The following is a 15,046-nucleotide window of genomic DNA, read 5'->3' as shown; positions in this document are numbered from 1 at the left end:
GAGGCGATCCCTGGCAACTACAGGCCAGTAAGCCTCACTTCAGTACCAGGCAAATTGGTTGAAACTACCATAAAGAACAAAATTGTCAGACACATAGATGTTGGGAAATAGTCAACATGGTTTTTGTAAAGGGAAATCATGCCTCACCAATCTACTAGAATTCTTTGAGGGGGTCAACAAGCATGCAGACAAAGGCGATCCAGTGAATATAGTGTATTTAGATTTTCAGAAAGCCTTTGACAAGGTCCCTCACCAAAGGCTCTTAAGCAAAATAAGCAGTCATGGGATAAGAGGGAAGGTTCTCTCATGGATTGGTAACCGGTTAAAAGATAGAAAACAAAAGGTAGGAATAAATGCTAGAAATGCTCTTCTCTCTCATTTCCAGGGGTCTGTACTGGACCCGTCCTATTTAACATATTCATAAACAATCTGCAAAAAGGGGTAAACAGTGAGGTGACAAAATTTGCAGATGATACATGACTACTCAAGATAGTTAAGTCCCAGGCAGACTGTGAAGAGCTACAAAAGGCTCTCACAAAACTGGGTGACTGGGCAACAAAATGGCAGATGAAATTTAATGTTGATAAATGCAAAGTAATGCACACTGGAAAACATAATCCTAACTATACATATACAATGATGGGGTCTAAATTTGCTGTTACCACTCAAGAAAGAGATCTTGGAGCCATTATGGATAGGTCTCTGAAATCATCCACTCAATGTGCAGCGGCAGTCAAAAAAGCAAAAAACTGCTTTTTGGTGACTTTTACTAAATGAGTTTGTCATTTTAATCTATTTTGTAATTTTGTTCATGACTCAAAAACAGCATTGTAATTGTCCATTTTGGCATTGGAGCCCAGACTGAACATGTGATAGAAGGGACTTTCTTCTTATCCCTAGGATTGGCTTTTCTGTGGCAACAATGACATTGGCTGCAAGGGTTAGGAACGTTTCCCTGCATCCATTTTATGAATAAATGGAAGACGTTAGTGTTCATGACTGTCAGCAAGAACAAAGGGTCCTTGTCCTTCAAGTTCTCCATGGGCAGTACTCCCATGGATACATGTACAGTACTCCCATGGATATGGGAAACCCATAATAGAAATAGGATAATGACTAATATTTATCTTAAAGGAAAGAAGAAACAAGAACTGTAAAAGATTAATCAGAGTGCAGTACTGCAAATACATTGTGGTCTGTTCTTTCCTCAATGTACCCGAGGATTGTGCCTGTTAGGAGAATCCCAGAGTTGTACTAACCCAGAGGGTATGAGGAGGTATTCTGCCATGAACCCCAGGGGGAGTAGAGATGAAGCAGACTCTGTGCTCTGTTGAATTACAGAGGCTGTAGTTTTGCTTAGCTTTTTGTACTCTTCCCACCACACTGACCACACATATAAAGACCAAGTAGAATCTGGTCCTAAATTACAATACATGGGAAATTCCTACTAATGCGATGGACCTTAATATCTATACCACTGGTAATAATTAATAAAGATGGTTATAAAATGTCCATGAAAACAAAATTTCAACACAAAGTGGAAGTCTTGTAAAAACTTTTCCTTTTTCTCATCAGCTCTAGTAATTAAATTTCTTCATTAAAATTGGCACATACCATTTCATTTTCTGTATGGAAAGCAATATACTGTCTGCCACACCTTTACATATCCTTTTACATATTGCTGTTAATGAGTTTTCTTTTGTAAACTGAATATTCAATTAACTAGAATTTATTCATAAAATAGATTCAACCCAATAATTTATGATATATAAATGAATTTCAGTCCCATTTCAGCTCTAGTATTCTGCAAAAATGATACATTTAAAATAAGATAAAATGAGATTCAGCATAGAGCCAGTACATGCATTAAAAAAGGATGCACAACACAGAATGGGCTAGAAAAATTTAGTGGAAAGCAGTAAATATGGAGAACATCAGCAGTGATAGCACAGTGAATTTGATACAATATGAACTTATAATGTGATATAGCCATAAAAGAAGTAAATTTATTTTCTTTCTGCATGTTTGTAGGCAAGGGGATGATACTTCTTTTCTGTACAGCTCCAGCCACACCTGAAATATTGCATTCAGGTTGCATCCCAAAGAGATGGGAGTGGCCGGTAGGAGAAGATCAAGTTATGGTTCCTATGAATTTTCTAGTGGAGTTGGTTGACTGCATGGGTATAGCTAGTGGCACTCCTTTAAGGCATGTGGTTGTGGGAATACAGCTTCTACATGCCTGGGGACTCTAGAGAGACCTTTTGTCTGCCAGAGGCAAAATGCCTTTTGGTGCTTCTGGTATAGTGAGCCTCTGTACCATCCCTTACTATGGGACATCCCTACAAGGCACAATCAAACCCTCTTGTAGGAGTTGGGGGTGCCATTTGTCTGTATGAAGGATGTGTCTTAAGTATTAATTTCTTTTCATTTTCAGGTTTTACACAATGCAACCCAACAATACAGGTGTATTGATTCCTATTACCACACCCAAGATAACTCTCTGCTTATAGTCCTTCACAATCCAATGAATCAACACCGTCAGTGCAAGGAATCCTGGGATATTGCAATGCACTCTGATGTTGGATTTAGGTAATACATTTTTTAGATGGTATCTTCAAACAGGCATTTTAGCTGAAAGCCTGGCAATGGAAAAGGAGCTTGACATAACAAGCACTTACGAAATATGGTGGCATCAGAAAAATCAATGGGTTAACTGTAATACCTGGCAATAAATGGTTCAAGAAGAAATTACTAAGTCATTAGGGGGCAGGGATTGGGGGCATAGTAGTAGCACTATATCTAAAATATACCACAGACACTACTGAGGTAAAAAAATCTGAGTGAATAGAGCCACCCCATAGAATTTGTATGCTTACAAATCACAAGTCATAAGAATACAAATATGTTAATAGGGTTATATACTGGCCTCCATATCAGGAAAAACTGTATTGGGGGCACTATTTTGAGAGAAATCAAAAAGCCAGCTAAGTCTAATTAAACAAATCAGTTCCTTCAACTACCCATATATGAACTGGTCAAATGTCACAACAGGACAAGGTTTACAGAAGCAATTTCACAATACCTTAAACAATTTCTTCTTGGAACACCAAGTCATAGAGAATACAAACAAAGGGTCTATTCTTTGTCCCTAATTAGTTTCCACAACACCTGATTTTGGTGCTGTGGTTCAGGGGTAATCCAAACAACAGAGTAGTCAGTGAAAAATGTGAGATTCTCTGTGGCATGGTTTGCAAGGATTTGTGGGGTCTTGTAAGGATAACCATATTATAAGTGGGACAGGAGGTACTCAGTGCTTATACAGAAAAAGTGTGTATTTTCTGTCCCAGCCCAACATATATTTCTTTAAGGAAACAAGCAAAAGGAGCAGCGGCTATTTGAAATAAAATAAAATATGTCCATTTGTCCTGGTTTTTCAAGAAGAGTCTCTGTTTCATATGATGTCTCACTATCCTTGGAACATCTTTTGAAATAGCTGAAATGTCATAATTTTTCATTCTAGCAGTTAATTTTTTTTTATAACTACAAAATGTTTGTTCACATTATATCGCTATACCAAGCAAAACTTGCTGTGTGTGTCAGGAACAGATCGTCCAATGGAATGAGTGTTCTTCAAACATTTCTTCATACAGATCCTGTTGTAGGTGTGTGTGCCCCATGTGCATGATCTCAGAATCTTTTAGCCAGCAGTATCTGTTAAGGCTGCATATGCATCCTGCACACCCTCAGACTCCTTCTCTTGAGGCATAAAGGACGGAGAAGCCCTAACCGCTACTCAGTTCTTTCCTACCACCCATGGCAGCATGTTGGAGAGGTACAGTGTCTATCTGCTTCCCCATAGCCTGTTACATTATGTTTAGAGGTTACTAGTGAGTTTGATCTTTTTTTTGTAATTCTTCATAACTAGTAAGTTTCATTCAAGCCCATTGACAAAAAAAAGAGAGAGATTTTTAACTTGTTTTGAGTTTCCACTTGGTACCAAATCATAGATGTAATGGATGAGATGATGTCTCCAGGCTTTAAAATCTGTTCTGGCTGCGAGGCAGCTATGCCTGCAAACAATGGACTAATACATGCCTTTTTTGTCAAGTGGAATTATAGATCCCCAGCAAACATTCATTTTGCAGATCTTTCTCTAAGTGCATACGAAAACCTCATGATGCCCGTCAGAAATTATTTTTAATGGAAAGATCAGTGAAATATGTCTCTGACTCTGAGTTCCCTCTTTAAAGGCAGTCTGCTGCTGCTGCTTCAAAACCAGTTTCTGTCAGTGCTTCAGCTACCAGAGATACTCTGCCAGGAGCTAAGAGGTCATCAGGCTCTAAGAGACCTCGTGCTTCTCAGAAACTTACTGAACCTTCTCTACAGATCGGTCAGTGGATCCTGTTCCTTATTCTCTTATTTTCTGCTCCTTATTCATCTAGATCCAAATCTAGAAATAGGTCACTTCCTTCTAAGGAGTCATCTAAGATACTGCAGTCCTCAAGCAAAGTGCTCCATCAGGAATTTGAGCAAGAACCTCATACTGAGGAGGGAGATCTTGTGAAGGAGTATGGGGAGCAACCTATCCCTTTGACAGTTTCTTCTTCATAACCAGATAAAGTTGTGGCACCATCTACTTCTTCCACAGTTAATGACTTTAAGGATTTTAGGACCTTCTTAAAGGAATGGTGGATACTCTGGAGATATCTCTAGAAGTCATCCAGGAAAGATCAGACAAGTTATTTGATATTCTGCATCTGGTCTCTCAGGGTCACTTGACCTTTCCTATAAATTACGGTATCCTTGAACCAGTCAAGGATTTGTGGCAAGCTCCTGTATCCATTTCTGTTACATCAACAAGAGCAGGTTGGAGATAACAATTTTCTCCTATAGGGTATGAGTACTTTTTTACCAAACACATCCCTGGATCTTTAGTTGTAGCGGTGGATCATGAAAAATCTAAGCAGCAGGCTTTGGAGGGCTAGCTGGTGGTAAAAATCGTATAACAGGCCTTTTTGGATGTTTCTGACATGGTGTCAGGATCAATGGCTACTGCAGTCACTGTGCATAGAACATCATGACTACAGTCATGAGGCATTCCAGAAGAAGACCAAGCCACAATTGAGGACCTTCCTTTTGAGGGCTGTGTTTTTTAAATTTAAAGACTTAAGAGATGCTTTATTCTTTTAAAAGATTCCAGGGCAACACTTTGATTTCTAGGCCTAGATACCATGTTCCAGAAGAGGAAGCAAAGTAGACCTCAGTCCTTCTTGAGTGAAGGGCCTCCATCATCCTTGTATTCATGCCAACAAAAGGCTCCTGAATTTTACAAGAAAGGACCATATTTCCAAAAGAAAAGTGGCCCTCCTTCATTTACTGTTACTGCATACTCATCATCGGGCAAAAGTTGCAGGTTTGATGCTGCAGTCAAGAGTCTTGGACCAGTTTGTGAAGATCCGTACACCTTCTCCCCTGTGTTTGGCAACCTCCTTCCTTTTTCTGCAGATTCATGGATTGCAATTACTACCAACCAGTGTGTCTTAGAATATCCAGCAAGGATATTCAGTATAATTACAATCTAGACCAACTCCGCACACCCTACCCAGTCCCTTTTCATGAACTCTTTGCATGGGAGCCTGTCTTGTATGGAGACAGACTTTTCTTCAATGGGGTGTAATAAAGATGGTGCCTCCAGCATTCTGCAACCAGGTATTCAATTCCCACTACTTCCTCATTCTGAAGAAGAAAGGGGGTTGGCATCTTATATTAGCTGTCAAAGACATCTCAACAAATTCATCCATCACTTAAAATTTGACTCTTTAGTCAATAATCCTCTCTCTAGATCCCATGAAGTCATTCACAACATTTGATTTGCAGGATGCTTGCACGTGTCAATCTATCCAGCCCACAGGAAATATCTACATTTTATGGTCAATGGCCTTCAGTACCAATTTGAAGTCCTACCATTTGGTCTCTCAAAAGCTCCAAAGGTGTTTACCAAATGACTCTCAGTCATAGCAGTTCATTGAAGAGACAAGGCCTTCAGTTGTCCACATATGCTAATGACTGATTGATTTGGGGGCACACATCACAACAGATTATCAGAGATGTTCACATGGTTCTCCAGATGTTTTCCTGACTTGACTTCAAGATCAATTGAGACAAATATACTCTCACCCTTACTAAATTGATAGAATGTATAGGGGCAAGATTGGACACCTTCCTTGAGAAGTTTTGTATAATGAGTGATCTTATTTCAAACCTGCCTTACATGACCCCATAAGTCAGCAAGACTGTGCCACCATCCTCAGGATGAGGTGTGCGGTGTAAGTTTTCCATTTATCTTACAGCAATTTAGTTCCATCTTTTATGTGTCTATGTAAGTTTGATTAGAAATTGGTGCTTCATATATGCAGAGGGTGGTTAAGTGAACAAATGCTAAGGGCCAGTATTATCAGGAGTAACTCTAGTGAAGTCAGTGGAATTACAATGGTTGTAAACCACTAAGAAGGGAGAATCAAGTTTTTGACTCTTCTTACTGACCCTCGTTAAGTTAAATTAATCAATGGTGATTTATGGCTAGCTTTATTTTTTTATTATTATCATTATTATTATTATTATTATTATTATTGGCAAATGATGCTTTTGCAGAAAAGAGAACTCAAATGTTAAACATAAAATGTAGTGAGCAAAGATCAATAAGGCAAAGATAAAAATTCCCATACAGAAAAAAAAACCTGGTAAACTCTACCTGACTCTTAAAGATTATGGTAAAATGTTCAGATAGCAGCTAAAAAACCGAGACTGTCTCTAGTGAAAGGTAGAATGAAAAAGATATTGTATGTTCCAATATCATATCAATTAATACAGTATTTTCACTGTTAATAGTAGTAATATGTTTCTTTTCAGAAACTATCTGGAGCTGGTGGCCAACTCAATTGAAGACTGGGTGACAAAGGAAGAAACCAAATATCAGGAAGAAAAAATGGCTAAGGAACTGGAGACCCTTAAACTAGCTAAAGCCATGACAGAGAGACCTCCTGAAGATAAACCCGGTGCCTCCACTAGCAAAAAAGCTGCATCTCCTAAGAAAACAAAAAGTTGGTATCTTTCCATATGTATCCCAGAAAACTGATTCCAAACCCTCAAAAGTTTGAGTTTTGTTCAACTCACCATTCTGCAAGGGAACAACATGCCACCAAACAACCTTAACTGTGTGGTAGCATAGGGTTTTGCCATTGAATTGTAATACAATTAAATAATAATTGTGAAACACCAGTGTATCTGCCCTTCTGACCTTCTGACCAGAGAAACAAGGATTTTAAACAGGGATTCCATCCTGTCCTTTGCACTGAACCAGACTTATTTTATTTTATTTTGGCAACATATTTATTGTTCCCCTCTCATTTCTCAAAGGCAGTACATCAGGACTGGACGGTAAAGCAGAGGTCACACCGGAACTCCCAGAAAAAAATCCTTTTGTCAGAGAAGGCTCCCTCAAGGTGAGACAAGAAAAGCAAAAGTCCAATAGTCCCTCCCGAGTTGGTGGATTGGGAAGTGTGAGGGGGTCCTGGCCCAGATGGCAGGAGGGATCAGGGTGGGTGGAAGGACCCTGGCCCAGCAGGCGGTGGAGATTGGGTTGTGTGTGACGGCATGGGGATCAGTGTGTGAGGGGGCCCTCCCTGTCTGTGGGGATGGGATAGACTGCCCCACAAACACCTGCCCATGCTTCAAGCTGTGGATCCTGGTCTCTCCCAAATCCCCCTGCTGGGGCTGGGCCCCTTCAGCCTTGATTCCTCCCCACTTCCCCCACAAGGACAGGGGTGTCGTCACCCCCCCCCACACACACACACACACATACCTGCTAATGCTCCAAATGGCAGATCCCAATCTCCGCTCCTCACCAGGCAGTGCTGTGATGGCTTCCTTGAAACTGCCAGGGGCCACTGTGGGGGCCCAGGCTGGGGCTCCTAATCACCACATGTTTTAATCACTGCCCCGCTCTCCCCCTTGGCCAGATGGAAAGCAGCAGCCAGGGCCAGGGCTGAGCATGGATCAAGACGAGCCCTAATCATCTAGTCTGACCTCCTGTATAACACAGGCCATAGAATTTTCCCAAAATAATTCATAGAGCACATCTTTTAGAAAAACATAAAATCTTGATTTAAAAATAGTCAGTGATGGAAAATCCACCATAACCCTTGGTAAGTTGTTCCGATGGTTAATTACTCTCACTGTTAAATATTGCCTTATTTCCAGTCTGAATCTGTCTAGCTTCAACTTTCAGCCATTGGACCATGTTATGCCTTTCTCTGCTAGGCTGAAGAGTTCATTCTTAAATATTTGTTCCCTACATAGATACCTATAGATGAGTATTTTTATTACATTATGAAAACAGCAACACTCTTCCAAGATCTCACTTTCGTAGCTTGTATCACTTTGAATAAGCTTGTTATAAGACAAGGCTCCTATGTTTCATCAAGAAGTATCAGATGTGAAACAGCATGAAAGTATCTAAGAAGCCAACTCAAAGAGTTCCTCTTACACAAGCGTTCAGGTCTTGAGCAGTCCAGGCAAACAACACACGTTACAACAAAGCTTAAACTTGTTCTTCATAATTTAAAAACAACACTAGCAGCCTATTTAATTTTAAAAACAGCAAAAAATATCTACCTCCCTTTCCATTTCTTATAAGGAGTCTTAAAGGTTAAATCTCCTCAGTGTGATAGATAGGTTCGCTTTGATCTGCTTAGCTCTTGGAAGTCCCCAAGGCTCCAGGCTGCTGGTCCCATGTTGCCCAGGGTCCCTAGGGACAGCTCTGTCCGCCCTTAGGGAATTTTTTCCCGAGAACCCCCAATAACATTTTTCAAAACCCCAGGGGTTCACAAAGCCCAGTTTGGAAACCACTGCTATAGACTGTAATCAAGTCACCCCTTAACCTTCTCTTTGTTAGACTCAAAGAGCTCAATATATTTAGTTTATCACTATAAAAAATGTTTTCTAATCCTTTAATTATTCTCGTGGTTCTTCTCTGGAGGGTTTCTCTCCAGTTTATCAACATCATTCTTGAATTGTGGGCACCAGAACTGGACACAGTATTCCAGCAGCAGTCGCACCAGTGTCAAATACAAAGGCAAATTAACCTCTTTACTCTTATTCAGGATTCTCCTGTTTACGCATCTTAGGTTTGCATTAGCCCATTTGGCCACAGTATCGCATTTGGAACTCATGTTCAGCTGATTATCCATCATGACCCCCAAATCTTTTTCAGAGTCACTATTTCTCAAGATATGGCCTACATTCTTTGTTATATACATTTACGTTTAGCCAATTAAAATGTACATTGTTTGTTCACGCCCAATTTACCGAGCAATTCGTAGTCGTCTGTATCAGTGACCTATACTCTTCATTATCTACCACTCCCCCAATTTTGTGTCATCTGCAAATTTTATCACTGATGATCTTATGTTTTCTTCCAGGTCATTAATAGCAACATTAAATAGTGAGTGCCAACGACCAATCCCTGCAGAACCCCACTCGAAACACACCTGTTTGATGATGATTCCCCATTTACAGTTACACTTTGAGACCTATCATTTAGCCAGTTTTTAATCTATCTGATGTGTGCCATGTTAATTTTGTATATTTCTAGGGTTTTTTTAATCAAAATGTGGTACAGTACCAATCAATTACCTTACAGAAGTCTAAATATATTACAGGCACACTTTTACCTTTATCAACGAAACTTGTAATCTCATCAAAACAAGACATCAAACTATGTTAATTAGCATTAATTATATTACTCTCCTTTAATTCTTTATTAATCAAGCCCTCTATCAGCCACTCCATTATCTTGTCTGGGATCAATGTCTATTATTTCTATATAGTAATGAACCAATACCATTTTTAGGATTCTTTTTTTTCCTAAAGTACTTAACAAACTCATTTTTATAGTCCTTAATTCTACATGCCATGGATTTCCTGTGTCCCTTTGCTTCCCCTCTCAATTTTCTACAATTCCTAGCTTCTGCTTTATATTCATTACTATCAGCTTCCCTTGTCTTCCATTTGTTATATGTTAATATTTTTTATTTTTATTTATTTAATTATTTATTTTTACAGCTTCCTTCATTTTGCTTCTAAACCAGGTTGGGTTTTTTAACCAGTACAGACATCTTCTTCAGTTATGGGATTGTGGCTTTTTGGGCACCTAGTAAAGTGTTCTTAAACAATTCCCAATTACCACTCACATTTTTTCTAATTATAATCTTCCTCCTAGCTGATTTGGCTCATAATTGTTTTCAGCTTTGTGAAACTGGCCCTTTTAAAGCACTGAGTATATACATTATTGGTCTGGACTTTATTCTGTTTGCACATTATAAATCTAATCAAGTCATGAAAACTTGTACCTCAGTTACCATTAATGTTTAGTTCTGTGATCAGTTCCTCTTTATCTATTAGGACAAGGTCTAATATAGAATTCTCCCTTGTTGAATTCAACACTTTTTGAGTTAGGAAATTGTCATCTATACTATTTAGAAATTCCTTGGATGTCTTCCAAGGATGAAACCTCCAGCACATTGTCACTCAGATTGAATCCCCCTGATCACGCAGCATTTTTTCCTACACATTATAGATAGGTGCGTACGGAGCCGACTATTCTGTTCCCTAGTGTGATTTAGTGGTCTATGGCAGACACCAACTAATACCCCATTTTGTGTTTTATATGTTAGCATGTTGATGCATAAGCATTCAAGATCATTTTCTTCCGCATGATCAGTGACTCTGACTCTATTGTCAAAACAGTGCCACTTCCAATTCCCTTTTGCATGCTTGCTCCTTCTTAAGTAGGTTATTACCATTGATTTTAACGTTCCAGTCATGGGAGACATCCCAACAGGTTTCATTAATACCAACTAGATCAAATTTATGCTCATAAATGAGGCATTCCAATTCCTCTTATTTTTATATACCATTCGTGTATAGGCAACTGAAGAATTTCTTCTCTACATTTCTTTGGGTTCCTTGACTAATTTTGTTCCCAACATCCCAATTTTGTGCTAGCTTAACACTTATATCTTCCCTTTTTACCCTGCCCTTTTGTTGTTAGTTTAATGCTCTCCTGACTACTCTAGCCAGCCTGCCCCTGAGGAGATTGATCCCTGTTCTACTGAGGTGAAGCCATCCAAAATATACAGGTCCCTCTTCCCACTGAAGGCTGACCAATGTTAAAAACCAAAACACTACACTACTCATCTAGCCAGCATTTCACTTCCAGAATCTTCCGCCTTCTGCCTTCCTTTTCTCATGAGACACAAAGGATCTCAGACAAGATCGTTTGGACATTCTTCTTCAGCATGCTTTTGAGTTCCCTGAAGTCATGTACAATCTGCAAGATGACCATCTATGCAGAGTCATATGAAGTACAAACATTAACTAGTTAACTCATTTTCTTGGTGCCCAATTTGAGCAACCTGATACATAATTTGCAGAAGTTATGAGCACTCACAACTATAGCTGAATTTGAAAGTTGTGCTTTGAACATACGAAGTGCTATAAAAACACAAAATATTCTGAAGAATCCCATTGACTTTCAAGTTACTAAGTGTTTTTCAAAATTTTACTCTGTATCAGAATTCATAGCCATTTCAGGAGGCTGAATTAAAGTTGCAAATGGAGAGGTTTTTTATAAGACAGTAAGCATCTTTTGATAAAAACAAGACCATAATTACCTGAATTCTTAACTTTTTGTAATAGGCTTGGAAGGAAGAGCATGATCGACTACTAGAGGAAGAACGACTAAGAGAAGAAAAGAAAGCCGAGAAGAAAGAAAAGTCAGGTGGTAAAAAGAAAGGACAGAGCAAGGAGATACCAGTGCCTGATGACAGCAAGGGGTCCAAGACAAAATCTTCCAAGGAAAAGTCTAAAGATGAGACAGCAAAAATCCCTGAACTTGAGGAGCATAGTACCCCAGCACCACCCTCTGAGAAAGTTTATGAGGTAAGAAGTCACATTACAGCATCATATTAGAAAAGGGTTAGGTGTTTAAACTGTCAAGACTCCATTAGAGCTATCGTCCAAGTGTGAAACTGGAGTCAGGGACAAGTTAACCCTAATTGTGTCTTGTTTAACTCCATCATTTAAGCAGCTGACCCTTTTCTGACAGAGTTCTTTGTACTGTTTAGGCATCTCATCTTTTTACAACTGAACTGTTCTTTTTTCTTGCATTTCTTGGATTTTTTTCTACATGTGAAATTAATATGAGTATTGGAAGGATTCCCCCTTCAAAGATCTAGGCCTTGATGTGACAGACTGGTAAGAAGGGATCCCCAGAGAGCCCATTGCAGCTCCCTGATTCAGGGCTGCCTGGACCTCACACAAGTTTGGGCTGTAGCCCTAACTTACAGCACTTACTCCACAGTGCAGGATAGGGCATAGAGGAGTTTCACTATGTCTCTTCCTACCGGTCTCAATGCTGACCTGTCCTCAGAATTCCTTACATGTCCTCCTGCTGCATACACTGGCAGAGAGTTCTCTTGCAAATAGGCAATTCTCCACCAGTTAACTCCAGGCAGTTTAAAGCCCTCGTGTACTGCTTCTGCCTTCAGAATTTGACCCCCTCGATTCTTGGAGGGTGACAATTCTATTTATGTCACCACCTGAGTAATGGAACTGCAGAGCCACAAAACAGTACTTCAGAAAAATATAATATCTCAGTCTGAATTTGCTTGAGACCACTATTCTAATTCTTCACAATTTATGGATGAGCATCTGAATGGAATGGCTTAACACTCTGAGAGTATGTCTATACAGTGCACCCTGACTCAGATTTAAGCCCAAGCAGCACTTCCATCCACACAGAAATCAGTCTGATTTGGGCCAGGAATCCTCTGGACTCAGGCCCATGGTCTCTGCAAGGGTGGTGGGTCAGAGCCCCTGTGCCGTGAGTCAAAGCCCAGGCATTTTTCAGTTTGGACACAGTTCAAGCCAGGTCACCAGACTCAGGTCTGGAGAGTCCTCCAACTGTAGCCCACAATCTTCAAGGGCTGTGTTTCCCAATTCTTCCATACCAAAACTTCTCACTCACTTCCAAGGAGCTCAAAGCAAACTCCTAGTTCAAATGCAGCTGCTCAGCATTTAACCCTTCACTCCTATGTGGAATGCTTAGCTGGAAATACAGTTAATCCTCATATGAATTAACTCTGACCAGCACTAAGAAGAAGTCTTGCACTGTGTGCTTCTAGCTGTCCAGAGGAACATAGATGGATTCTGGTTAACCTCTGATCCAAGACGAGCAAGACATTCAACTTCAGCAAGAACACAAGAGATGTCTAGAAAGCTACATCCAATCAGCTGACAGTGTTGGGTCTCGACCACACAGCTCAATAATGCAGAAAGCAATTCAAGCAGCTGAAGACAGACTACCTCAAGGTCAAAGATTCTAACAGCACCTCTGGGAACTCACGGTCTTCCTGCCTCTTTTACACTGAGGCCACTGTGGTGCAAGACAATCTGCTGAGCAGTGATGGCACCCTCATAACCCCCCAGTCACAGGCATCACCAGTGGAAAGCCAGCCACCAGGTGAAGGGCAAGAAGTTATCCTGGTGTTGAGGCTGATAACCAAAGAGTTCATACTGCTGGAGCAGCTACAGCACATCCTGGGTCTGTACTTGGAGGAACTGTTTGGGGACACCCCTGGGTAGCAACCTGCTGCAGAACTGGCATCAGAGCAAGTGCAGAGCCTGGTAAGTTTCTGCCCCATGTTTGTTGTTACTAATGTATGGATGGGAGGGATTTCTGGCTTATGGCCCTATTAAGTTATTAATGCAAGCCAAGATTTTGGTGTGCTTCCATTTAAGGTGGAACCCACATCATTTCTGCAGTGTTTGCCCCTCTTTCCCCCAACACCACATGGAATTCAAAATGCACACTACAAAATGAGAAAAAGTGTTAAACAACCAGTAATCATGGAAGTTTTACTAGTTGCTCAATGATCGTTATAAGTATTGGTTGGGAGCTCCACAATTAACAGCCTCACATACCTCCCCGGCCTAATACAATGCACCGTATAAATCAGCCATGGCCGCACTATCCCAAACTGCCTGTAAACTGAGTCCCAGAAAGCCTGGCTGTTATAGCTGGCTTAAATGTAAGAGCCCAAATTACAGCAGAAGGTGGCTGGCTGGCTGTGTTACAGGAGTCCCCATGGCTGGCATTCAGTCAGGCAAGTGGATGGATGCATGGTGCTTGTAAGGAGGCTGTACTGTGTCTCCATGCTAATTCAGCATCTTGTTGATTTTACCACAAATTTTCACCAATTGATGGCTGGTGATGAAAGCAAACTTCTCACGAAGGTGGAGCTCCAGATGGCTGGTAATGTTCTGGAGTAGGGCATACTTATTAGGGCCATCTCTATAACTTATGAGCCCCCTCCATTCCAAAATGTGCTGGTCAGTTACTAGATGCCTAAGTATCTCCTTAGCATAGACAGATGGCTGTCTTCCGCTAGCCTGGGTCAGAAGTTCATGCTTCCACTCAGGGACCTCCCAAATATCAATGGTCTCCAGAGCTTGCCCTGCCTGAAAGGATTGAAAAACCATAGCTAGTTATTAGACCCCTTATAAAGCCCCACACACACTCACACCACCAAAAAAATGAAGAGGCTATAGAAATAATTTCAGCTGAAGTTTGTATGTGTATCTTACCGTGATTTGCAATGGCTTTCTGGGCTGCTCCAAAAGACATCTGAACTGGCTAATTTTTTTCTGTGAATAAAATAAAGCCCATTGATAAAAAGTATCATTTTTACCTTGAATTAAAGCAGCCAATAATGTGACATTCCATTTTTTTTCAAGGCCCTTCCACCACCTCAGGACAAACATGTGGCACCAAGAGCCTGGGGAAGTGAACCCACCTTCTGCAGGCAAGGAGAAAGAGAGTCTGAGATGAGTTGATGAAAAGCCAGATAAAATAAATCACCAGATAGATTTCCAGATGGACCAGTCTGACTATCAGAAGAATAAGGATGCAAGAAGGGTGGAAAGA

At 40.4% G+C, this 15,046-nt stretch overlaps 1 protein-coding gene across 5 annotated transcripts in view; it reads left to right on the top strand.

Moving 5' to 3' along the window:
• SPAG17 (sperm associated antigen 17) overlaps window positions 1–15,046 on the top strand; it is a 270,281-nt gene that overhangs the window by 163,186 nt on the left and 92,049 nt on the right. For all 5 annotated transcript variants that reach the window (XM_039529265.1, XM_039529257.1, XM_039529239.1 and 2 more), the window contains 4 exons: window positions 2,435–2,589; window positions 6,910–7,100; window positions 7,417–7,502; window positions 11,758–12,000. In XM_039529265.1, coding sequence (XP_039385199.1) covers window positions 2,435–2,589; window positions 6,910–7,100; window positions 7,417–7,502; window positions 11,758–12,000 — 675 coding nt within the window. The remainder of the gene's footprint in view (window positions 1–2,434; window positions 2,590–6,909; window positions 7,101–7,416; window positions 7,503–11,757; window positions 12,001–15,046) is intronic.

This window comes from Mauremys reevesii, linkage group 1 (genome assembly GCF_016161935.1).
Source record: "Mauremys reevesii isolate NIE-2019 linkage group 1, ASM1616193v1, whole genome shotgun sequence".
Lineage (NCBI taxonomy): Eukaryota > Metazoa > Chordata > Testudines > Geoemydidae > Mauremys > Mauremys reevesii.
The sequence above is the reverse complement of the archived record's forward strand: the minus strand, read 5'-3'. Positions and strand labels throughout refer to the sequence as shown.